General features: G+C 41.4%; 2 protein-coding genes across 5 annotated transcripts; both read left to right on the top strand.

Moving 5' to 3' along the window:
- Positions 1-2,632: 2,632 nt before the first annotated feature.
- On the top strand, positions 2,633-10,666 carry mybl2a (v-myb avian myeloblastosis viral oncogene homolog-like 2a). Of its 4 annotated transcripts, none has more exons than XM_034590679.1 (11): positions 2,633-2,912; positions 3,881-3,983; positions 4,311-4,379; positions 4,617-4,709; positions 4,823-5,043; positions 5,163-5,283; positions 6,567-6,781; positions 7,075-7,777; positions 8,377-8,619; positions 9,519-9,719; positions 9,934-10,666. In XM_034590679.1, the coding sequence occupies exons 1-11, from the start codon at positions 2,902-2,904 to the stop codon at positions 10,531-10,533; spliced, it is 2,580 nt and encodes an 859-aa protein (XP_034446570.1). In that variant the 5' UTR covers positions 2,633-2,901; the 3' UTR covers positions 10,534-10,666. The 4 variants fall into 4 exon arrangements, with proteins under 4 accessions (XP_034446570.1, XP_034446573.1, XP_034446572.1 ...); XM_034590682.1 differs by having other exon boundaries at positions 2,725-2,912; positions 4,311-4,376; XM_034590681.1 differs by having other exon boundaries at positions 2,725-2,912; positions 5,163-5,280; positions 6,564-6,781.
- Positions 10,667-12,636: 1,970 nt separating this feature from the next.
- nsun5 (NOP2/Sun RNA methyltransferase 5) lies at positions 12,637-17,075 on the top strand. The gene is made up of 5 exons (XM_034590684.1): positions 12,637-13,778; positions 14,788-14,995; positions 15,758-15,919; positions 16,364-16,506; positions 16,708-17,075. Exons 1-5 carry the CDS (start codon positions 12,854-12,856, stop codon positions 16,953-16,955), a joined length of 1,686 nt encoding a protein of 561 aa, XP_034446575.1. The 5' UTR covers positions 12,637-12,853; the 3' UTR covers positions 16,956-17,075.
- The last annotated feature ends 3,292 nt before the right edge of the window (positions 17,076-20,367 follow it).

Below are 20,367 nucleotides of genomic sequence, written 5' to 3'. Positions count from 1 at the left end.
GAGAGAAGGGATGAGGCTGAAACGGGCAAAGTGAACAAGGCTGTGCAACTTACTTAACCTCAACACACACACACCCACACACACACACACACACACACACACACACACACACACACACACACACACACACACACACACACACACACACACACACACACACCCACAGACATCGTAGTTCCTCAAACAGCAGGAAGTTGAGTAGCATGTTCCCTCACTTACCCGCGTGACATGTCTGCTGTGTCTCGGGTCTCTGCCTCACACACCAAGGCCTTACATGCACCTTTGTGGCTCCAAACTATTTTAGGGGAGACTCCGTGAATGGAGATGAAGAAATGAAAGGACACCACGTAGAACAGCCTACATGTGTATGAGTGTGATTTAGATAAAGAGATAGCTCTGAGATACAGTAGTTTTGGGGAATTGGGGGATTTTTTTTACCACTTTCCCTCAGTCAGAAACAAAAAAATGCCTAAAGACAGACAATTTTTGTAATTGGTGTAATCTGACGTTATGCCAAATCAATATGATGATCTTCATTCAATTGTGGATTAGATCCCGAAAGTGAGAAAACCTTTTCTTCATCTTTTTTTTCAATCTTTGTGTGAGAGGAGGCCCAGAGTCTCAGACTTTGAAAACCACTGAGTAAGCCTCTCATCCTTGTTGTGACACTAAAGGTACAAGCTACAATTTACAAGCATGAATTTTGACTGTGTATTTACTGACTAGCCAATCACCACATTCCCCACTGACCAGGCAGAAAAGGGCATACATGGCTGGAGGGAAAGCAACTCAGCCCAGGCTGCTAGACTGGAACTAAGTTCATCAGTAAGTAATCTGCTGTGAGATTACTTGTCCCTACTATTGCTGCATGCAACTTAGCCTATGCTAATGAGGAGTATATCTTAATATTTGCCATAAAATATCTTCCAGTCACATGCTTTAATAATAAAGGCTATTCTCAGTTTCATAGCTGGCCGACTAACAGTCTTAAAAAATGTTCAGTGCTGTTAACCAAACAAATTACCCCTAATAAAAGTATATCATCCATAGATTGTGTAATAAGATGGATGACACGTCTCCTCTTCCTCCCACTATGCAGATATTAAGCTAAAATACCCCGGATAGGAACGCCGCTTTTTTGCAGCTTTGGAGCCAAGTCAGCACAGTTGCAATTGGGTGATGGTCCAGTCGATATACCTGCTCGACCAATTGTGAATAAGTCTCAGCTGTCGATAATGACGCTTCACCTCCTTTTTATAGCATCAAACAACAAATTAAAATCAAACTTACTGGAAAAATTAACACTTCATACATCAGTGTGATAGAACTACCTAAATGATGGAAAACATCTTTGAGAAAAATGTATTTGATGTGTGCTTTAACTTTCCCATCCATCAACATGGAAGAGGCGTGATTTATGACCTACTGTATATTGCAGCTAGCCACCAGGAGGCAATCAAAATGCTTTGGCTTCCCTTTTGGGGAGAAGCCATGTCATCCATCTTTATATAGAGTCTATGATACCATGAAAAATACTCATTTGTTGAACCCATCTTATTACCTACATAACAATATTGTAAATATAAAACAACAACCTACACTTAAAACTTTGTCTGATTGGAAGTCAGTGCTGATTGGCTCGTCAGCTCAGATGTTATATCGAAATATAAGGGGCAGCGAAACGCAATGGATCCCCCCCCCCTCACATTTTGTGGACTTGGGACTTTATTGCGCATTTGTTTGCAAAAAAAAGAAACCGCCTGAAACCCAGCACTGTGGAAAAGTTGTAATTTTTAAATAAAAATGAATAAAATGTTGTCCCTATTTTACGTGTTACATGTTACAAGTAACACAAGCACATTCACATCACGACCTTCTGCCCAATTTGTTTCCACTTTCCCTTTTGATCCCGCCATTGTATCATAAAGACAGACACCATATTAATAAGTTCATAATTTATGTATTGGCATCACAAACATCATTCATTCATTTATTCAATTCAAAGCGTCACACACCAAAGCCATGGTGTCATTATAACCACTCTGCCTGTTTTACATTTATTGTCCACTTGATGGCACAGTAGAGCAAATGAAGCACCGTGAAGCTTCGGCCCATGAGTGAACCAATTGGATGGAAAGCTTCAATGCTTCATGAAGCTTCATCTCGCCATCACTACACAAAAGGTCATACACAACTGCAGGCTGTGAAATTATTTAGGAACATAATTTCTTAAATGAAAAATATGATTGACACTTATTAGAATCGTCTGTATTATTGCATCCCATAATGTACTGTGTGAATTAAAATCTCCGCACCATACTACTCTGCCATGGACCGGTCCACTTGCTGCATTTAATATTTCAGGTGTCAGTCTGTTACATGGATTATAATAATTCACTATCTCTAAGCTGTCTGTTTCTGCCCATACTTGGATTGCTATTGATTCTTGTTCTTTACCAATGTTATTAACATTGTACCTCATCCCAATCCTCTATTCCCCTTTCACTGACGATTTCGTTTACTTTTGGACCTTCGATCTTCCACTCCACACCAAATATCACCTCTCCCGCCTATCGACTTCAAGTCCCATCTCACTTCCTGATCCGTCACTTCCCTCTGCCATCTCCTGACCATTCACAGCCCAGTCGTCGCCAACAGCCTCCGCCTTCTGTTCATTTCCGGAACCAGTTGCGCTGCCATGGTGTTCTTGAACACACCCCTCCACTCTCCCGGGTCACTCTCCGCACTCACACGGCGCCACTACTTCCGGTTTCTGTGTTGTAGTTACACACGTTTTCATCGAGAGTGTGTGGCGGCACCTTACGAGTTTGTGTAGAAAGAAGTTGACTGTGCAGCAGCAGCAGCGTGGAGGAGGCAGAGACCCGAGGCTACACAGCGGACATGTCGCGCGGGTAAGTGAAGGAACGCGCGACTCAACTTCCTGCTGTTTGAGGAACTTGTGTGTGTGTGTGTGTGTGTGTGTGTGTGTGTGTGTGTGTGTGTGTGTGTGTGTGTGTGTGTGTGTGTGTGTGTGTGTGTGTGTGTGTGTGTGTGTGTGTGTGTGTGTGTCAATTAACTTTATCTTCATCGTGTACAAGAGTTAGCCAAGTTAGCGTTTGAAAAATAAATAAATAACTGAAGTAACTTAGTTTTGATACTTGCACCGTTTTCTGTTTAGATATTTTGCAGAGCGTCTTACACTCATGTCAGCTAAATGTAATGTAATGTCTTCGTAATGGTTTGCCTTGCCGAAGCTCAAATTAGCTGCTAAGCTATTTCAACTTCCCTGTGTTGGCTCCCTGCTGTGAGGCACAACCAGTAACTATAAAGTTTATACAAAGTCATTGAGCAGCTGTAAAAAAAAACATGTAGTCCTCCGTAGAGAGGACCCGCTCCTGATGTAAATATTAAGTATTTAAATATAAAGGGCCAATTCTACGGTAAAGAAAACAACAATTTGTACAATTTCGATGAAACACACTCGTGAAAACATCACTGGGATTATTTTACATTCAATTTCTGCCAATAGATCCCTTTCACCTTAATCTTAACCTTTTTTAAATACTGTTTATAAAACAGTTGTAGCATCTTGTTCTTCATAGGCCTGGACAGTGTTGATCTAATTTTACATCGCTCTTTGAGCACATCACACTCGCACACACATATTCGCTGATGTTTTAACGGGTAAGGGTTATTTAATGTGATGGCTAAACACGCGGTCAAAAATAACCAATATTCATATCAACCATATAATGTGTTGATCTCTTACTGTACATTGTCTACATTTAGCTGAGATGTCTTGTTTCCAATGTGTTTTCTCACTCTTAGTAATTTCTATATCTCGAAAAGCCATAAATATTGCTTTTAACTGGGTTTGCAGCATGGAAGAAACCAGGGATGGTAATCTATACATCGACAGTGACTCGGACACAGCAGAGAAGACTGATCCTCCCAAGTTGAGAGTCAAATGGAGTCAGGAGGAGGTGAGGGACACTTACCAGTTGATGTTATCTGGAGCTACTCACTATATTTTCAATACTTTATTACATTGGCCACTTAAATGTGATGCTGCATGGTAGCAGGAGGACGGATTATGCTTAAGAAAATGCCAAATTTATTTGTTAGCTAATGTTAAATATAACTATAAATTCAATAAAAACTACATGGCTCTCTCACAATTATCCTATTGTGAAGTCTCTGTGATTTACCCATGTTGTTGTAATGAGTTCCTGATAACCTGTACCTGTCAGCTGACCTTAAAGCTGACATTAAATGATTGTGCATCTGAAATGATTTCTTCCTCTGTTCAGGATGAAAATCTCAAAATTCTGTTCAGCAAATTTGAGGACGATTGGAGAACCATCGCCTCTGTTTTACCCGTAAGTATTCAGAAACAAAATCGGTTGAGAAAGAGAATGAATGAATCAGCAATGTGAACTAAAGCTTTATGGAACGGGTGAAAACCCAGAGAGGTTGGAGCTGTGTATCTATAATTTAAAAAAAATGTATATCTCTGAATGCTAACCAATGTCCTACGGTGAATATTTAAACCTTGACTAATGCAACAACCTGCTTTAATATTTAAAAGAAGGGTTAATTTCCTCTTGCCATGACAGGGGCGGACAGAAATCCAGTGTAGGCGCCGCTGGCATTATCGTCTGAATCCTGATATAGTGAAAGACAACTGGACCAAAGAGGAAGATGAAAAGGTTGAAAAATGACACAGAAAATCAGATACAGACTTTACTTAAAAAGTTTTTACTGAATATTGTCCCATCTCACTTTGTACTCCTGCATTTGCACGTGTATTTGCTTTGGACAGATAGCAGAGATGGTGGGCATGTACGGCACCAGACAGTGGTCTTTTATTGCCAAGTGCTTAAAAGGGCGGTTGGGGAGAGATTGTCGTTTGCGCTGGCACAACCACCTTGACCCACTGCTCAATAAGAACCCCTGGACCAATGAAGAAGACCTAATCCTCTACAAAGCCCAATCCGTTCTAGGGAACAAGTGGGCTGAGATTGCCAAGCTGCTCCCTGGAAGGTGGGTTTGTTTGTGGTGAAACTTGACGAGGTTGATGTAAAGCAGTCGCGTGGTTGTTGCAGTCTATTTTTAGCAGGCATGACAGTGATTTTAATGCACACTTTTTATTTCTCTTGAAGGACAAACACGTCTGTGAACAATCACTGGAACTTCAGCATGAAACATAAGGTGGATCTGGGCTTGTTCAAATATGCTGCTGAAAGCATTTCCCTTGATACTCAACCGTCTGCGGAAGGAACGGTATTTTGAGAGAATTTTGCATGTACTTTGTAAGGCTCACTGCTTCTCATTTCCACTTTTTGCTATTGTTTATTAATCATCACTGGGATGTAGCTGGTAAAATGCTGATCAACCGCAGATCGGGGGCTTTTGTCGATGACTTGGAAAAACACAATTGCAACTGACAAATCGGGCTGAAAATCGTACAGTGTGAACTACACTTTAGAGCAGTGGTTCTCAACCTTTTTTCAGTGATGTACCCCCTGTGAATTATTTTTTAAGCCAAGTACCCCCTAACCAGCGCAAAGCATTTTTGGTTGAAAAGAAGATGTAATAAACAGCGCTAGGCCATCAGTTTCTCATTTATTAAACTTTGTAACTAGACACTTTCAAATTTCAAACATTTGAAAAAACATCAACAAAACATTTAAAACTCCATCAATATGCATAACATTGCTCATTTGTAGTGGTCTCTCTTGAACTATTTGGAAATAAAAATATATAAAAATAACTAAAGACTTATTAAAAAAGAAATAATTATCTCAATTATAAATAAAGATTTGTGCACATAAAAATAAGTATCAACTTAAAGTGCCCTCTTTTGGGATCATGATAAAGATCTGACAGGTGGCGTGTGCCAGGTTGGGTCAAACCATCCTGGTATGGGGGAGACTCTGGGTTTTTAGAATAATGAAATTGAATAGCGTACTGAATATAAAATTCAGTTTATGAACTTACACTTATATTTTATTGAATATTTATGAAATAACTATTTTTAAAGAATTTTTGAATGGATGCTAATTTTAAATATATATTTTTTAAATCTCACGTACCCCCTGGAGTGCCTTCACGTACCCCCATTTGAGAACCACTGCTTTAGAGTAAAGGAAGCCCCTACCCAGTATTAGTATGGAGTTCCTAATAAATGCCTGGTGATTGTATTACACTGCTTGCTTTAAATCATAAAACTGGTATTTTTATTAAGTTATTACAAAGTTATGAGTTTTTTGGTCATTTGTGGGTTGCTGATCAGACTATGAATAAAATTATAAGATATTTCTGCCCTGAGAGTATTCTGGATTATCATTAGATGTTGCGTTACAGGTGGACTTTAAGTGTGACGTTTTGTTAGACGCTGAACCAGGAAGTCCTGTCGTGATTTCTTCCCTGGCAAATCTTTAAGAGCTGGTTTTGGATGCCTAACAAAAAATGTCTAAATGTTTAAAAAAAACAAACAATTTATCTCCAAGATATTCCCAGCTGGCTGACTTGGTCTAATTCTCCTACTTATTGCTTTTCTGCAGGTCAGGAAGAACTCCGAACAGGAGGCGGCTGGTTCACCTCCAGAAGCTTTGGCCTCGTGGGGACAGGTCTCCTCTCCGAGTCCCCCCTTGTCCCCCAGCACGAGTTCCAGTCCCAGTTCCAACTCAGGTGCTCCACCAGCAGCCACGGCGGTGGACCAGAAAAAGTTTGTTGATGCAGCACTGAGGATGATCGCTGAGGACATGCTGCCATTCAGGTAACTTTCGGTGCTCGTTGCTGTTTATTTGTCCCTGTGGGGTAGTTGTCAAAATACCCAAGTTTGTTCATTTGCAAGTTAAAGAAATTACTTAATGAGTGTGTGTTCCTTGGTCGATATCTTGTGTGTTCCTTGTCTTTCAAGCAACTATGTTTGTGTTTATTGAATTACTGCACTAAAACAGAAAGGCTAGTTATCCGAATGTCTGCCAAGTGTTGATGTAGAAATCTGATCACCAGTCTTTATCACCTCCTCACACACCCACCACATTAATGTATCTTTGTTCCACACAGTTTTTTGGAAGGCGCAGGCTTTAGGAATTTTGTCAGTTCCATTAGCCCTGAATACAACAGGCTATCCCAGCGTGCCATGGGCCTGCAGCTTTACAATGATGTGGAAAGAACAATCAAGCCTCAGCTGATCCGTGACTTTAAAGCCTGCCTTGCAAGCACCAAAGATGGTGAGAACACCATTCATGCCACGTTTGACCTTTGGGCTGGGAATGAGTCCCAACCAGTGGAGGAGCCCATCGTCGTCGTGCAGCTCCACTTTGTCAGTGATTCCTGGCAGATCCGCCGTCCCATCGTGGCTTTCCGACATCTACGCCACAAAAACCTCAGTGCCGCTGTGGCCAGAGAGGCCGAAGACGTGCTGCTCAGCTACGGCATATTTCCTCGCAGCATCGGCTACATCCTCACCAACCAGGCCAAAGAAACCTTGTCAGAGAACAAGTTGTTCTGCGACTACAAAATCATCTGCTCCGCCAACAAGGGAGAACCAAATGGGAAGGAGACAGTGACATTTTTGTCCAACCAGATGCCAGAAACCGAGTCCCCTTTTTCAGAGCTGCAGATCGGGAAAAGGATCACCTGTGTGGCCAGGTCACTGCAGCTAGTGATCAAGGAGGCACTGAAGAATTCCAGAGTGGTGGAGAACCTGCTCTTACAGGTCAACAACGTAGTGACTTTCTTTAGGAGAAGCGCCTACTGGAGTGAGGTAGGAGAAATAGACGAGCATATTTATTTTACTCTGTTTTACATTTTTCTTGACAAGGCACATACTCCCTGTCAAAGTATTTTTTATGTTACAGATTATTAGATTTCACATCTGAAGAGTTGGCACTAGGCTGTGTTGTGCTTTTAATTAAGTTTTTATAAATCACTCTGCATTACGTGTGCATATCAATCGCAGAACATCTCACATTAATATTTTTCGACTGTGTGGGGACACACTAAATCCCAGACATCAGACTTACTGGTAGTTTCTAATGTAAAATGCATTTTCTTTGTTAACTGTCAAATAAATGGTTATACTCTATCCTTTATCTATATGACTTAAAACTGAGGGTTGTGGGGGGGCTGCAGCCAATCCCAGCTGATACTGGGTCAGAGGACGGTTATACGATGGACTGGTCTATTTACAAACATCTTGTTATGTCTCATTCAGTGTCATTACTGTCTTTCTGTGCTAATTTATTCCTTATGTTGGGCACATGTTATCATAAATCTTTATGGCAACAGTGATTCGAAAAGGTAAGATGTTTAATTCTTGATTTTGTTTTAACCTCACCATTTTGTGTCATTTCGTTTATTTAGGTTTTGTTGAGGGAGTGCAACGTGTCTCTGTGCCCTTCTTCAAGTAGTTGTCGCTGGAACTCCATGATGCTTTATTTACGCCGCATGGTACAGGAGTCTGCCTGGAGCGCCATTTTAAAGGTCCTTGCCCTGGCCCGCATAGAGGCCAGCGACACAGCCAGCGCCCCTCCATTGATCATGGTCAAGAGGGAGCAAGTTTTTGACATCCTGAGTCTCCTTGAGCCCTTTGAGGAGGCCTTACAGGTAAAAGAGACCGTTAATCCTCACACTTTTGGGACCTATTTGTGGGCCTTAATTAAGCAAAGATTCAGTGTGTAGGATTTAGTGGCATCTGGTGGTGAAGTTGCATTTTACAACCAACCATTTTACAACAGATAGATTAACACTTGCTTCTCGCTCCTCCTCCCGGGCATGTAGGGGTGGCCTTAAGATAACTAAAACTCAAAAGACACCTCTCTAGATCCTGTGTTTGGTTTCTCTATTCAAAATGGCGGCCTCTGTGGAAGAGGACCCACTCTCAATGTAGAGAACAAAGAACAAAAACACCCAAAATTTGTTTCAGGATAAACTAATTGAAATATAATTATGATCATTATTTTACAAATTCTGCTGATTAATCCCCTCAGTCCTACACACTGGACCTTTTTTTAAGAAGAAATGTGAATGTGACTGAGTTTTTGTGTGTCTGTACTTTTTACGTGTTTTCATTGACAGTGGTTTTGGCCGACTGTGTGCATCTAGGGATGCACAACTGTTGAGGCTAGTTATGTTTTTAAATTGACTTTTAATTCTTTATTTTTATTCTATTGTCCTTTTTAATTTGTCTTTATTCTCTTGTCTACCTCATTTTGACCTGCCTGCTGCTGTAACAAGTGGATTTCCCAGATGTGTGGATCAATAAATATCTCTCTAGTCTAATCTTATACTGAAGCACTTTAGCCATTAGCTGCTAAAAATATCGTAGAGGAAACACTGCATGTCTTAGTTTGTCAGTTGTACATAGGTCTTATCCTTGAACTAAAGCCCAATCTTTTTCCTTGTGAACCCCTAAATACAAATACATTCAAAGAAGTATTTGTTAGAGAGGTATTGTTTGTAGAAGAGCATGTGTGAACATTTCCCTTTTGCCTCTTACAACTAAGGTCCTGCAAGGAAATGGTGTGACCATATCTTTCATCATACCCTCCCTCGTTGGACTGGATAAAACCTTGGAAAGCAGTGTCACCAACTACATCCACTTCAACAAGGCTCTGCGCACAGGCCTCTACACACGATTCCAATCTCTAATTCACCAGAGGGACATGATACTCGCTGCTGTGCTTAACCCTAGGATCAAAATGCAGGTACTGAATTAGCAGAGAGCTCTGACTGTTCTGTCACAACTATTTTCTATCCAGAGAGCTGATGAACTGAATGCTTCAAAATGGAATTTTGCGGGGCATCTTAGATTTGATTTAAATCTCAGTATATTTGTTTATATATTTAGCTCTGTGTTTTTTATATGGAGTGCATCAATTAAAATATCTCGCTCTGTCTTGCATATATTTTATTTTTCAGCCGTTTGCTGATGTCAAACTGGAAAACAAGACAGGTTTCCTGTCTCCTCCAACGAAGCACAATGCTCACACCATCATGGAAACCACATTAGAAAGCATGGGGGCCTCAGTATATCCCTCTGTGGAAGCAGGTAAATACCAGATCAAGAAGGAGTTTAAACAAGAGCCGGATGACCAAGAGGAGAACCAGACCAACACACCAATGGAGGCATCTGGTGCCTGCGAAGATGAAAACAACTGCGATGGAGTCAGTGGAAATGAACTCAAGCGCAAGTCCACCTTCAACTTCCTCCAACTGCCTGCAAAGACCATGAAGTCTGAGTCTGAGCTTGATATGTACCTGGCTGAACCACAGTGCGAGAGCAACTCCAGTCTACTGTTTTGGAAATCTGCTGATCGGTTTCCCATGCTCCAGGGCATCGCCAAGAAGCTGCTGGCAGTACCGGCCACCTCAGGCGGCTTTGACAGACTCTTTCCAATGGCTGCATGTATTGTAAGAGCCAAGAGTAACCATCTTCCACATCACACCACAGAGAGACTGCTTCTATATAAGGACTCCACAAAGACTGTTAAAAAGCACAATGGGGCCAGTAAACACTGATGGATCCAGTCATTAATGGCTCTGGTAGATCTGTTCCCCATACTCACTGTTTTATGCTAGTCACATCACATTAAACAAAAACTCAGCATCCGCTAAACTGTAAATGGTGCTTGCACATCCACAATCTCTCCTAACATTAAATTAACCTGAGTGTAATTTCAACTTTGTTGTTGTTGGCAACAGCAACAAACTGAAATTGAAAAGTGCAAACGGAAAAGTCTGAATGAAAAAACAAGATGTAAAACCAGTGGCCTACTGTCAGAGCTCAGAGTATGGGCTCAGATGATTGAAAGTAAAAAGCAGCATATTTTTGCCTTCACAGAGTACTTAACCTTTATTGTTAAAACAGAATTGGATAGACTTGTGAAACTGTATTCCCAAGTTTGATTCATGCCTAAAGAAGGTTCAGGCCAGAGGAGTGAACAGGGATTTTCATTTTGCAGCTTTTTCAGTTCAGACTAAAATGAGTTCCTCTGAAGACCTCATGCTGTCACTTCTGTTTCACAGACAAAGGAGGAGATGAATTAATTTTAATTCATCTGAATCCTGATGTGTAAAATCTGAAGTTGTCTGTCTCCCACAGAAAAACACAAATCTGCTGTAAAACCATCAAAATAATTTTAAAGATGCTTAAATCAGATTTAAGCATCTTTGCTACACATCAACTGTTTTCTCTTGATGGAGAAATGTTCTCTCCTCTCTTCAGCAGGTCAGTCAACAGCTGATGATTTTAATGTTTGTAAAAACTTTTTTATGAGTTGTACTTTGTTGGCTCATGACAGTGAACTGAATGAGAACGCAATGTCTTGTTTGTTCATATCTTTCATTTTATTGGCCGTCTTGTCGAGATGCAAATGGCTTTCTGAACAGTTTTCCTCCTGTTTCTGAAGATGTTTTCCTGTTGGAAAAGATCCTCTACATCCCAGTTTCATTCATTCTCTACAATCTATGGTTTGGCTGTTGTAGATTGGCAGGGTTAGACGGTTAGAAACAAACTAAAGTTCACATTGAATAACAGTTGACTGATTTTGTTTGTAGACACTGGTTTAAACTTCAGTCATTTTGTTTCTCCACATGGAAGTACCCAGAGAATGTTTGTGTACGAAATATTAAGGACATTTTTTTCTCTACAGTTTCTTTACGGCCCAGTGTTTTCATTCATGTCAGAGAAGTTTTCTTTTTTGTAACAACACCATGTGGCTAAGAATAAAACTAATGCTGCAATCAGCTGGGAATAGTGACTGTAAAGACTGACAAGTTATTAAAAAATACATATTTTAAATATTTTAATACCATTATGACTCCAGGAAACCAAATCTGGATGAAATATGCTGTAAATCAAAGTTTAACCCTGAAATACACATTTGAACATTTCATAAATTATTAATCAATAATTATTTAATAATTGTAATATAGAAGTTTATTTTAAAAAGTAAGTATTTTTGTATTGTAAGAACTGGATGCTGGACCAGAAATGGTGGCTGTTAAATTCCCTCATTCTTTATTATAGAGAAGAAAACGTTTTAAAGGGAGAGTGTACAAAGACAATATCAGAAGAAAAAAAAACAGAAGAGCGAGAGGTTTATTACTCAAAGTTACTCGAAAGAAATACATATTGGTTTAAATAGCCTTTTTGCTATTTGATTTAGAAATCAGATTAATATAATGTTCAACTTCTTTCAGTAAATTCTTTTTTATTTTTTTGCCAAAAGATACGTTTCTTATAAAAGAAATCACCTCATTTTACCATCTATCTAACACTGACACTTCCTTCACCAAAGTGTTTTTCCCATTATTTAATTTTCACTGTGCAAGCAGTGACAGAGATAAATGCATACAAATAGAATCACATACATACAGATAAATCATTGAACATATATAACAAAAAATAAAAAGTAAAACATGTATAAAAATTAAATAATTAATACATGAATGTGTTAATTCATAAGTAAATAGAGGTGAGAGTACAGTAAAATACATAACACATTGTATACTGTAGTAGATGTTACTAATAAAGTGTTTTTATAGAGCTGTGATGATTTGTTGGCGTCATTCTGTAGTCTTCAGTGATTGGCTGAACAGACCAACTACGTCTAAAACAATGCGCCAGCGCAAACTTCCGCAGTGACGCTCTTGTGCCATGTGCGCAGGAAAAACAACCGAGGAGCTGCGTTTATGAAACCTGAAGGAGACAAGTAAACCACGTGTCCACCGCTGAGGACTGAGTCAGAGAGCTAGCACTAGTTAGACACCAGGAGCTGCCCGACTGCAAGTAACCAGCTAACCCGGTTAGCCAGCTAACTGGGGGTTGGTTGTGGCCATGGCTCTGTACGTGAAAGCCGCAGATATCCTGGAGAAGGCGGAGAGGAAGCAGGGCGCTTTGAAGACCCTGGTGTACGACAGTAAGTTCTCCAACATCAAGCAGCTGTTCGCTCTGGTGTGTGAGACCCAGAAGTTCTCCTCCGTCCTGCTGGAGCTCATCGAGTCCACCAAGCTGCTGAAGCAGACCCGGCTGAGGCCGCACCTGGCCCTGGTGCTGGTGTACGACCTGCTGATCGGACAGGGCCTGAAGTGCGGAGGCTCCTGGAAGGTGATGATGATGAAGCACCGCTCCAGGCTGCAGGCGGCGCTGGCCCGCATGAAGGTGAAGCAGAAGGTCAGCCGGAATGAAGACCTGCTCCCGGCCGGTGTCCAGAAGGCCGCCGGGGAGAGCCTGCCCAGGTATGTGCGTGTGAACACCCTGAAGACCACCGTGGAGGATGTTGGGGTCTACCTGAAGAGGGATGGCTTCACCTTCCAGGGAAACGCCTCCAGGCTGGAGGACCTCACCCTGAAGGAGAATCACTTTGTGAGGGACATGCACCTGCCAGAGCTGCTGGTCCTCGCTCCTAAAACTGACTTCCATGACCACTTCCTGTACAAGGGCGGGCACATCATCCTGCAGGACAAAGCCAGCTGCCTCCCCGCCTATCTCCTCAACCCTCCACCTGGCTGCCATGTCATAGATGCCTGTGCTGCCCCCGGCAACAAGACCAGCCACCTGGCCGCCATCATGAAGAACAAAGGCAAGCTGTTTGCTTTTGATATGGACGCCAAACGACTGGCCACCATGTCGACTCTCCTGCTCCGAGCCGGGGTCACCTGTCATCAGCTGGCACACCAGGACTTCCTGAAGGTGGACTCTGACGGGGCGCAGTATAAAGATGTGGAGTACATCCTGCTGGATCCCTCCTGCAGTGGATCAGGTACAGTAATCTGTTATCCCCGTGTGTACATGACCCAGGTTTCTGATCACCTGTCTTCACAGGTCTTTGACATCCTAAATCTGCTCTCAGACCAGAGAATGTCCGTGTGAGCTCATGGGAGAATACAGCAGGAAAATGTCTGGAAAATTCACAAGCGAGAGCGAGTTGATGACTTTTCTAACGCGTAACGGACGCGAAACTGGATGAATATGAACATGTCAGGATAGAAAAGGGGCCATACAGACAATAAGATTCAGGGGCTTTTGGTGATAAATCAAGATGCAGGTGTTGATGTGCTCTAAACAAAAACACTGGTCTTTCTGCAGCAGCATTCATACGTCATGTCCTGCCTCCTGCTCGCTCTAACCAGACGCCACCCCTCGCCTGAATGCTCTGGACATTTGGTTCTGGACATCGCTCTTGGTTTGATCCTTTTGTCTTAAAAGGGTTTTCGAAAAACCTGTGACCACAGTTACATGAGAGACATGATCACAAACTATCTTGAGCACATGAGCACTTTAGATAAATTTAATATATAAAATCCTGAATCATTCCAGACTGGGTCGGAGTCAGGTCTCTGTGGAGCTTTAAACCGTTTGTTCTGGGGCATCGCAGGAGCAGAGCGCCACCACCAAACCTGCTTCCATGTTATTGCCAGTGGTTGAAAGTAACTAAGTAAAAGTTGGAAGTACATGAATTTTACTAGCGTACATTTTTTTTTGGGGTTCTCAAATACATTTCACAGGGAAATATTGTGATCTTTGCTTGACTATACTTGACAGATATATTAACAAGTTACTCTAAAGATGATTTAACGTCACATAATAACACATAATAAACTCATGAAATACAATTGTTAGAGGTTAGTCCATTGGTTCCATCCATTAATAGCCTCATGACGACTTTAAAAAACAATGTGTAGTCATGTTTCTGTATTTTCATATTAACAGCTACAACAAAAATACATATTGTGTTAAGATAGAAATATTAATGATGATATAATCTGCAGGTATGGTGTGCCTCCGGGACAGCACCTCTGCCGACAAGGAGAAGGATCAGGCTCGTCTGGCCTCCTTGGCCTCTTTCCAGCTGCGGTGCCTGAACCACGCTCTCAGGTTCCCCCGCGTGAAGCGCCTGGTCTACTCCACCTGCTCCGTCCACAGCCAGGAGAATGAGGACGTCATCGGAGCCTGTCTGCAGCAGAACCCCGGCTTCAGGTAGCAACACCCAATCCAAATGAAAATAGTCATACCGCTGTTCAGTTTTGACCATTTACTCATCGATATTTGCTGTCTAGGTCATGTGACTTGGCATCATTCCCTCCACTTGTATTGAGTTTGTTGTCTAGAGAGTATTTCAGTATGACATGTCAGGGGCCTGTCCACCCTGCGTTAGAGAAACACTCAGTCAGAGCTTCACTATTTGGTCCCTTGATGTGAACATTTTTTGACAAGATAAACTAGATAATAAATGTTGTCTGGCATCATTCTGTTTGTATTTTTTTTCAAAAGGGTTTAACCTGAGCCAGGTCAGACAACAATAACAGCAATTATCACTTAATACAGGGTTAGTAGTATTCAGCTGTTAAATATGTTATATAGTTTTATATAACATATTTGAATGCGTTGGTATCTGATCATTACACAATATGTCACTATATGCAAAGTCCAGGAATTGGACAGGGACAAATGCTGTCAGAACATCTCTGTTTAAGTCTCTCATTGTTGTTGAAAAGAAAGGAAAGTCAGGAGATATTGTATGTTGGCCAGTTATTTAGTACTTTTATCAAATCTGCCAGCCAGTCACCCACTGCCAGAATGCTGGTTTCCCAGAGCAGCGTCGGTCAACATACTGTAGTTGTTTTGTTCTTTGCACATTTAGTTTATTCACTTCTGTGTTTCACTGAAGACCAGTAAGAGCTTGGAATATGGAACATCACTATAGCTTGAATGCTTTTGTGTGTGTGGTTTTTCCTCCAGGTTGGTTCCTCTTCTGGCTCAGTGGCCTGAACGAGGCCTGGAGCCATTTACTCAGTGTCTGCGCGCCAGCATCGCCACGACCCGCACACAAGGCTTTTTCGTGGCGATGCTGGAGAAACACAGTGAGGTGGCAAATAAGAAGCAGGAAGCTGTTCAGATCAGGTAAATACTGAGGTATCATGTAAAATCCTTCCTATATAATGTTACAAATGCTCTGGGGTTTGTATTTCTGAGGGTAATCAGTAATTTAATTTACATGGATAATTATTTTGCAACCTAGTTATTTATTTTTGGTGTATGATTCCTAAAAAAGTCTAATATGTAATGCTTATGCATTGTGTAAGCACAGTGAGGAGGTATAACCCATAATTGATCGACCTCAGATTCATAAAACGTTTTGTTGTGTTTGTAATTCTTTAAAACCCCAACCTTCACTTAGAGCAAAAATCAATCTTCAAACTTAAAAGAAATAATTTTACATTTATCATGATAATTATAATATGTATATTTTTTATCGACTGATATGGACATGTTTATCTTGACGGCCACGTCACTCAGAGGCTGTAGAGTCGTTTAGTAAGTTTGTGTTTTGCTGCTCTGTCACAGCGGCCCTGAGGCGACAACTACACACAGTCCACATGCCTGCGAGGAGAAACCTGAAGATCCCCAGTCAGAGGACGAACAGACACCTGCAGCAGACGTGATGCCCTGCGGACAAACTGACAGTACACCAGGCAAGAAGAGGAAGACAACGACGACGACACCTGAAGATCCCCAGTCAGAGGACGAACAGACACCTGCAGCAGACGTGATGCCCTGCGGACAAATTGACAGTACACCAGGCAAGAAGAGGAAGACAACGACGACGACACCTGAAGATCCCCAGTCAGAGGACGAACAGACACCTGCAGCAGACGTGATGCCCTGCGGACAAACTGACGGTACACCAGGCAAGAAGAAGAAGACGATGACGACGACGACGACACCTGAAGATCCCCAGTCAGAGGACGAACAGACACCTGCAGCAGACATGATGCCCTGCGGACAAACTGACAGTACACCAGGCAAGAAGAGGAAGAGGAAGAGGAAGAAGAAGAAGAAGACGACGACGGCCGCAGCTGCGGCGGCAGTGGCGGTGGCAGAAGCGGCGCCGGTGGCAGCGCCGGCAGTGCTGGCAACGGTGCCGCCGGCAGAGTGATAAGAAGAAAAGAACTTGCACATTATGTTGCCAGGAGCGATTGTTTGCGAAGGCCTATGCTAATTTCCAATAGATACATGTGTGGAATGTGAATGAGAAGTAAAGAATATTTTTAATGTATCACGTGTCCGTGCCTCATTCTTGTTTAATTCTTTGGTTTCTTTCCTTATATTTTTCCAGATTGAGGTTCAGGTGTCTTTTGATTGCAGAGAAGTGACTGGTGTTATGTGGGAGGGGCCAGATAACCAGCAGGGAGGAGCTTAATTAAGATAATTAAGATAATCCTTTGTTCGTCTCACAAAGGGGGAATTTGCAATGTTACGGCGATGTTACTTCTGGTCACACAGACTCTCATGGGTGGACATGAGTCAACCAGTTTGACTTTTGTAGAAATATCGTTCGTTGGTAGTTTAACAAAGCAACTTTTCTGATGCAGCTAATTTTAATGTTGATATTGTATAAAGGAAAAACATGAACACTGTCTTTCTCTGTACTGACCTTGGAAGAATATCGTTGTGTTCAAACCTGCAGGCCGCCTCCTGGAGCTTCCCCCCCGGCTCATGTCCCTGGTGGCCAGGGCGAGTCTGTCCCGAGTGTGGAGGCGCACAGAGCGTAATATAAAGCCAGAGCTGGTCAATACAAGCCTAGAGATCATGGAAATGACAACAGACAATCTGGACATGTGGGAACGGTGGATATCCCAGATGGAGCACAGAACATCTGGTACACTTTCAGATACACTTAATCATTCTGTCTTCATCAGTTCACTAAATCTTTGCTAGATGAGGTTTTATACTCCTGTCGTCCTGGGTTATAGAGCTTTACGGCAACATAAAGCCACTTTTTAGGTTATTAACATTTGGCTATGTTGGTTATGAGAAAGTGAAAGTCCTGATTTCTTTGTAGTGAAACAGGACGAGCTTGAGATGCTCTTTACCCTCAGTGATCAATATATCAGGGTTATGCAGAAAAGCTGTTACGTACAACAATGACTGATCACATCTAAACAATCAGAGTAAATTATATTTTCAAACAGTTTAGAACCGAAAGTTACCAATACTTCACATGTAAAAAAACTCTTGTACCTGCTGTGAAATGCTCCTCTCTCCTTCACCACAGGTGGCACTCACTGTTTCCTCTCTTCTCTCCAGCTGCCGATGTGCAGGCCTACATGGATGCTGCCCTCTCCACATTTGACATGGCAGAAGATTCTGGCCCAGCAGAGGAATTATTTGGACAGTTCAACAGTCAGGTGCCTAAACACAGACACATTTCAATCGATTTTTATTTTAGTAGCCCATATTCACAAACCACAATTTGTCTCAGAGGCCTTGACAAACTGCAAGAAAAACCATGTGAGGGATTCATCTCCCAGGACAGATAGAAGAGTAATAGATGCCGCGTGTAACAGAGCACGTCAACAAAATAACAATGTTTACACCTTTCATTAGAAAAGACAGGTGGAAAATGGAGAGGTGTATCAATGTTTAAATTATTTATACAAAAGAAAGTTGTAGTGATAGCAGTAATGGTAGTAATAGGCAGATTTTATATCTAAGCATATCTAGTTGTAATCATAATCCTCGATCAGCTGCCACCACGATCCCAATGGGGCTGCAGCCGCGATCCTGGATCTGTAACAATAAAGCCCAAGGACTCAGAGGAAGATTGTATTGAAGGGACGTTAATGTGATGAAGAGGAGGAAAGAGAATCTCCATGTGTCGTATGCCCCCGACAATCAAGGTCTACAGCAGCATAACTAAGAGAAGGTCCAAGACAGACCTGAACCAGCTCTAACTCTAATTTTTATCAGAAAGGAAGGTTTTAAGCCGACTCTTAAACGTAGAGAGGATGTCTGCTTCCCGAACTGAAACCGGAACATGATTCAGGAGAGAAGCTGAAGACTCCGGCTGCTACTCTACAATTTACATTTGAACATAGAAACATTTATTAGACAGAAAAGTAGTTTTATCACACACATGCACATTTTCCCCTGCTTGTTTGCTCAGTTTCCATCCCAAGTGTGGGATCAACACTTCTTCTTAAGAATATGAGAAGCTTTAAATAAATAAATAAATGCACAGTTTAGAAGTTTTTCCCAAATTAAGAAACCTATTTCCCAAGTTTCTTAATCGTAACACAATATATTGACATGTAGCTTGTCTGTCTGTAGAATCATCAGTCAGTCATATACGGTAAAGATGTGGTGACTGATTTTCTGTGCCTTAAACACAAGAGGGCGCTGCTGCAATGTATTAGACTGTACCTAGTGTTCCACAGTGGTTGTATGTGACATTTACAAGGAGGAGCAAAGAGACTCTTCATATTTTATGATGTACACAACAAAAAATATATCTGTAATGTGGTAGGTTTTCCTAAAAATGCATTTCCTTTATAAATACCATTAATTATTTTAGTTTTTAAAAATGTCTTACCTCAGTTGTGGTAGTAGGGCTGCAACAATTAATCCATCAACTATTGAAATTAACTATTTTGATGGATGATTAATCAGTTTGATTGTTTTTTTAATGAAAAAGTCAAAATTCTCTGATTTCAGCTTTGTAAATGTGAATATTAATAATAGTTCTCCTTGCTCCTCTTATGTAAAAGTAAAGTGATTATCTTTGGTTTGTGGACAAGACATTTGAGCCATGTTGAGGCTCTAGAAACACAGATAGACTTTTTTTTTTACATTCTCCGTCATTTTATGGAACAAAAAATTAATCAATAAATTGATTATTCAATAATGAAAATAATTGTTAATTGCAGCCCTATTAATAACATACTGCATCATTTGAGTTGTATCAGGATAAAACCAATATAATACACACTGTATATTCCTGTTAGCTCAGTCCTGTCCAGGTATTGATTTTTCCTCCAGCTGTTAGTGTGTGTGTTTGTAACAGAGCTACAGACACGCAACACACACACATTAAGATCTACTCTCACACTACACACACACACACACACACACACACACACACACACACACACACACACACAGAGGTCTCGTGCGGCTCAGATCTGAGTTTCTGTGGTTGATGTGTTGTGACAGACTAATGCAGTGGTCCTCAAACTGGGGTGTGGGGCCTCCTAAGGGGGCATCGAGCCATCGAGCAGGGGGATGGTGGAGATGACCAGCAGAAAACAATACATCTAAGCTGAATAACTGCTGATTTCTTTTGAGAAAATAAACAAGAGTTTGCTGATGCTGTCGTGATGACCTTTAGTATCTTTTCCATTGATTGGTGATAAATGGGTGGGGATGTTGTTTCGGCCTCTGAAGGGGAAAAAGTACTTGAATGGAATCAAACATGGTCGCACCATTCCCCTGGAATAATGTGTAGAGAGCTCTTTTCTTGTGACAAAGACATGTAACCGATGCTTGAAATTTTACAGTTTAACGATAAA

The sequence above is a fragment of the Hippoglossus hippoglossus genome, chromosome 7, assembly GCF_009819705.1.
Source record: "Hippoglossus hippoglossus isolate fHipHip1 chromosome 7, fHipHip1.pri, whole genome shotgun sequence".
NCBI classification, from domain to species: domain Eukaryota; kingdom Metazoa; phylum Chordata; class Actinopteri; order Pleuronectiformes; family Pleuronectidae; genus Hippoglossus; species Hippoglossus hippoglossus.
Note: the sequence above shows the minus strand (reverse complement) of the source record. Positions and strands in the feature narration are given on the sequence as shown.

Bases quoted from the DNA above. Each gene is read 5' to 3' on its own strand.
- mybl2a (XM_034590679.1), top strand. The intron at 5,284-6,566 runs GTATTTTGAGAG...GCTTTTCTGCAG, and splicing joins AACCGTCTGCGGAAGGAACG to GTCAGGAAGAACTCCGAACA. The intron at 6,782-7,074 runs GTAACTTTCGGT...TGTTCCACACAG, and splicing joins GAGGACATGCTGCCATTCAG to TTTTTTGGAAGGCGCAGGCT.
- nsun5 (XM_034590684.1), top strand. From the start codon at position 12,854: ATGGCTCTGTACGTGAAAGCCGCAGATATCCTGGAGAAGGCGGAGAGG. The intron at 13,779-14,787 runs GTACAGTAATCT...TATAATCTGCAG, and splicing joins TCCCTCCTGCAGTGGATCAG to GTATGGTGTGCCTCCGGGAC. The intron at 14,996-15,757 runs GTAGCAACACCC...TTTTTCCTCCAG, and splicing joins CAGCAGAACCCCGGCTTCAG to GTTGGTTCCTCTTCTGGCTC.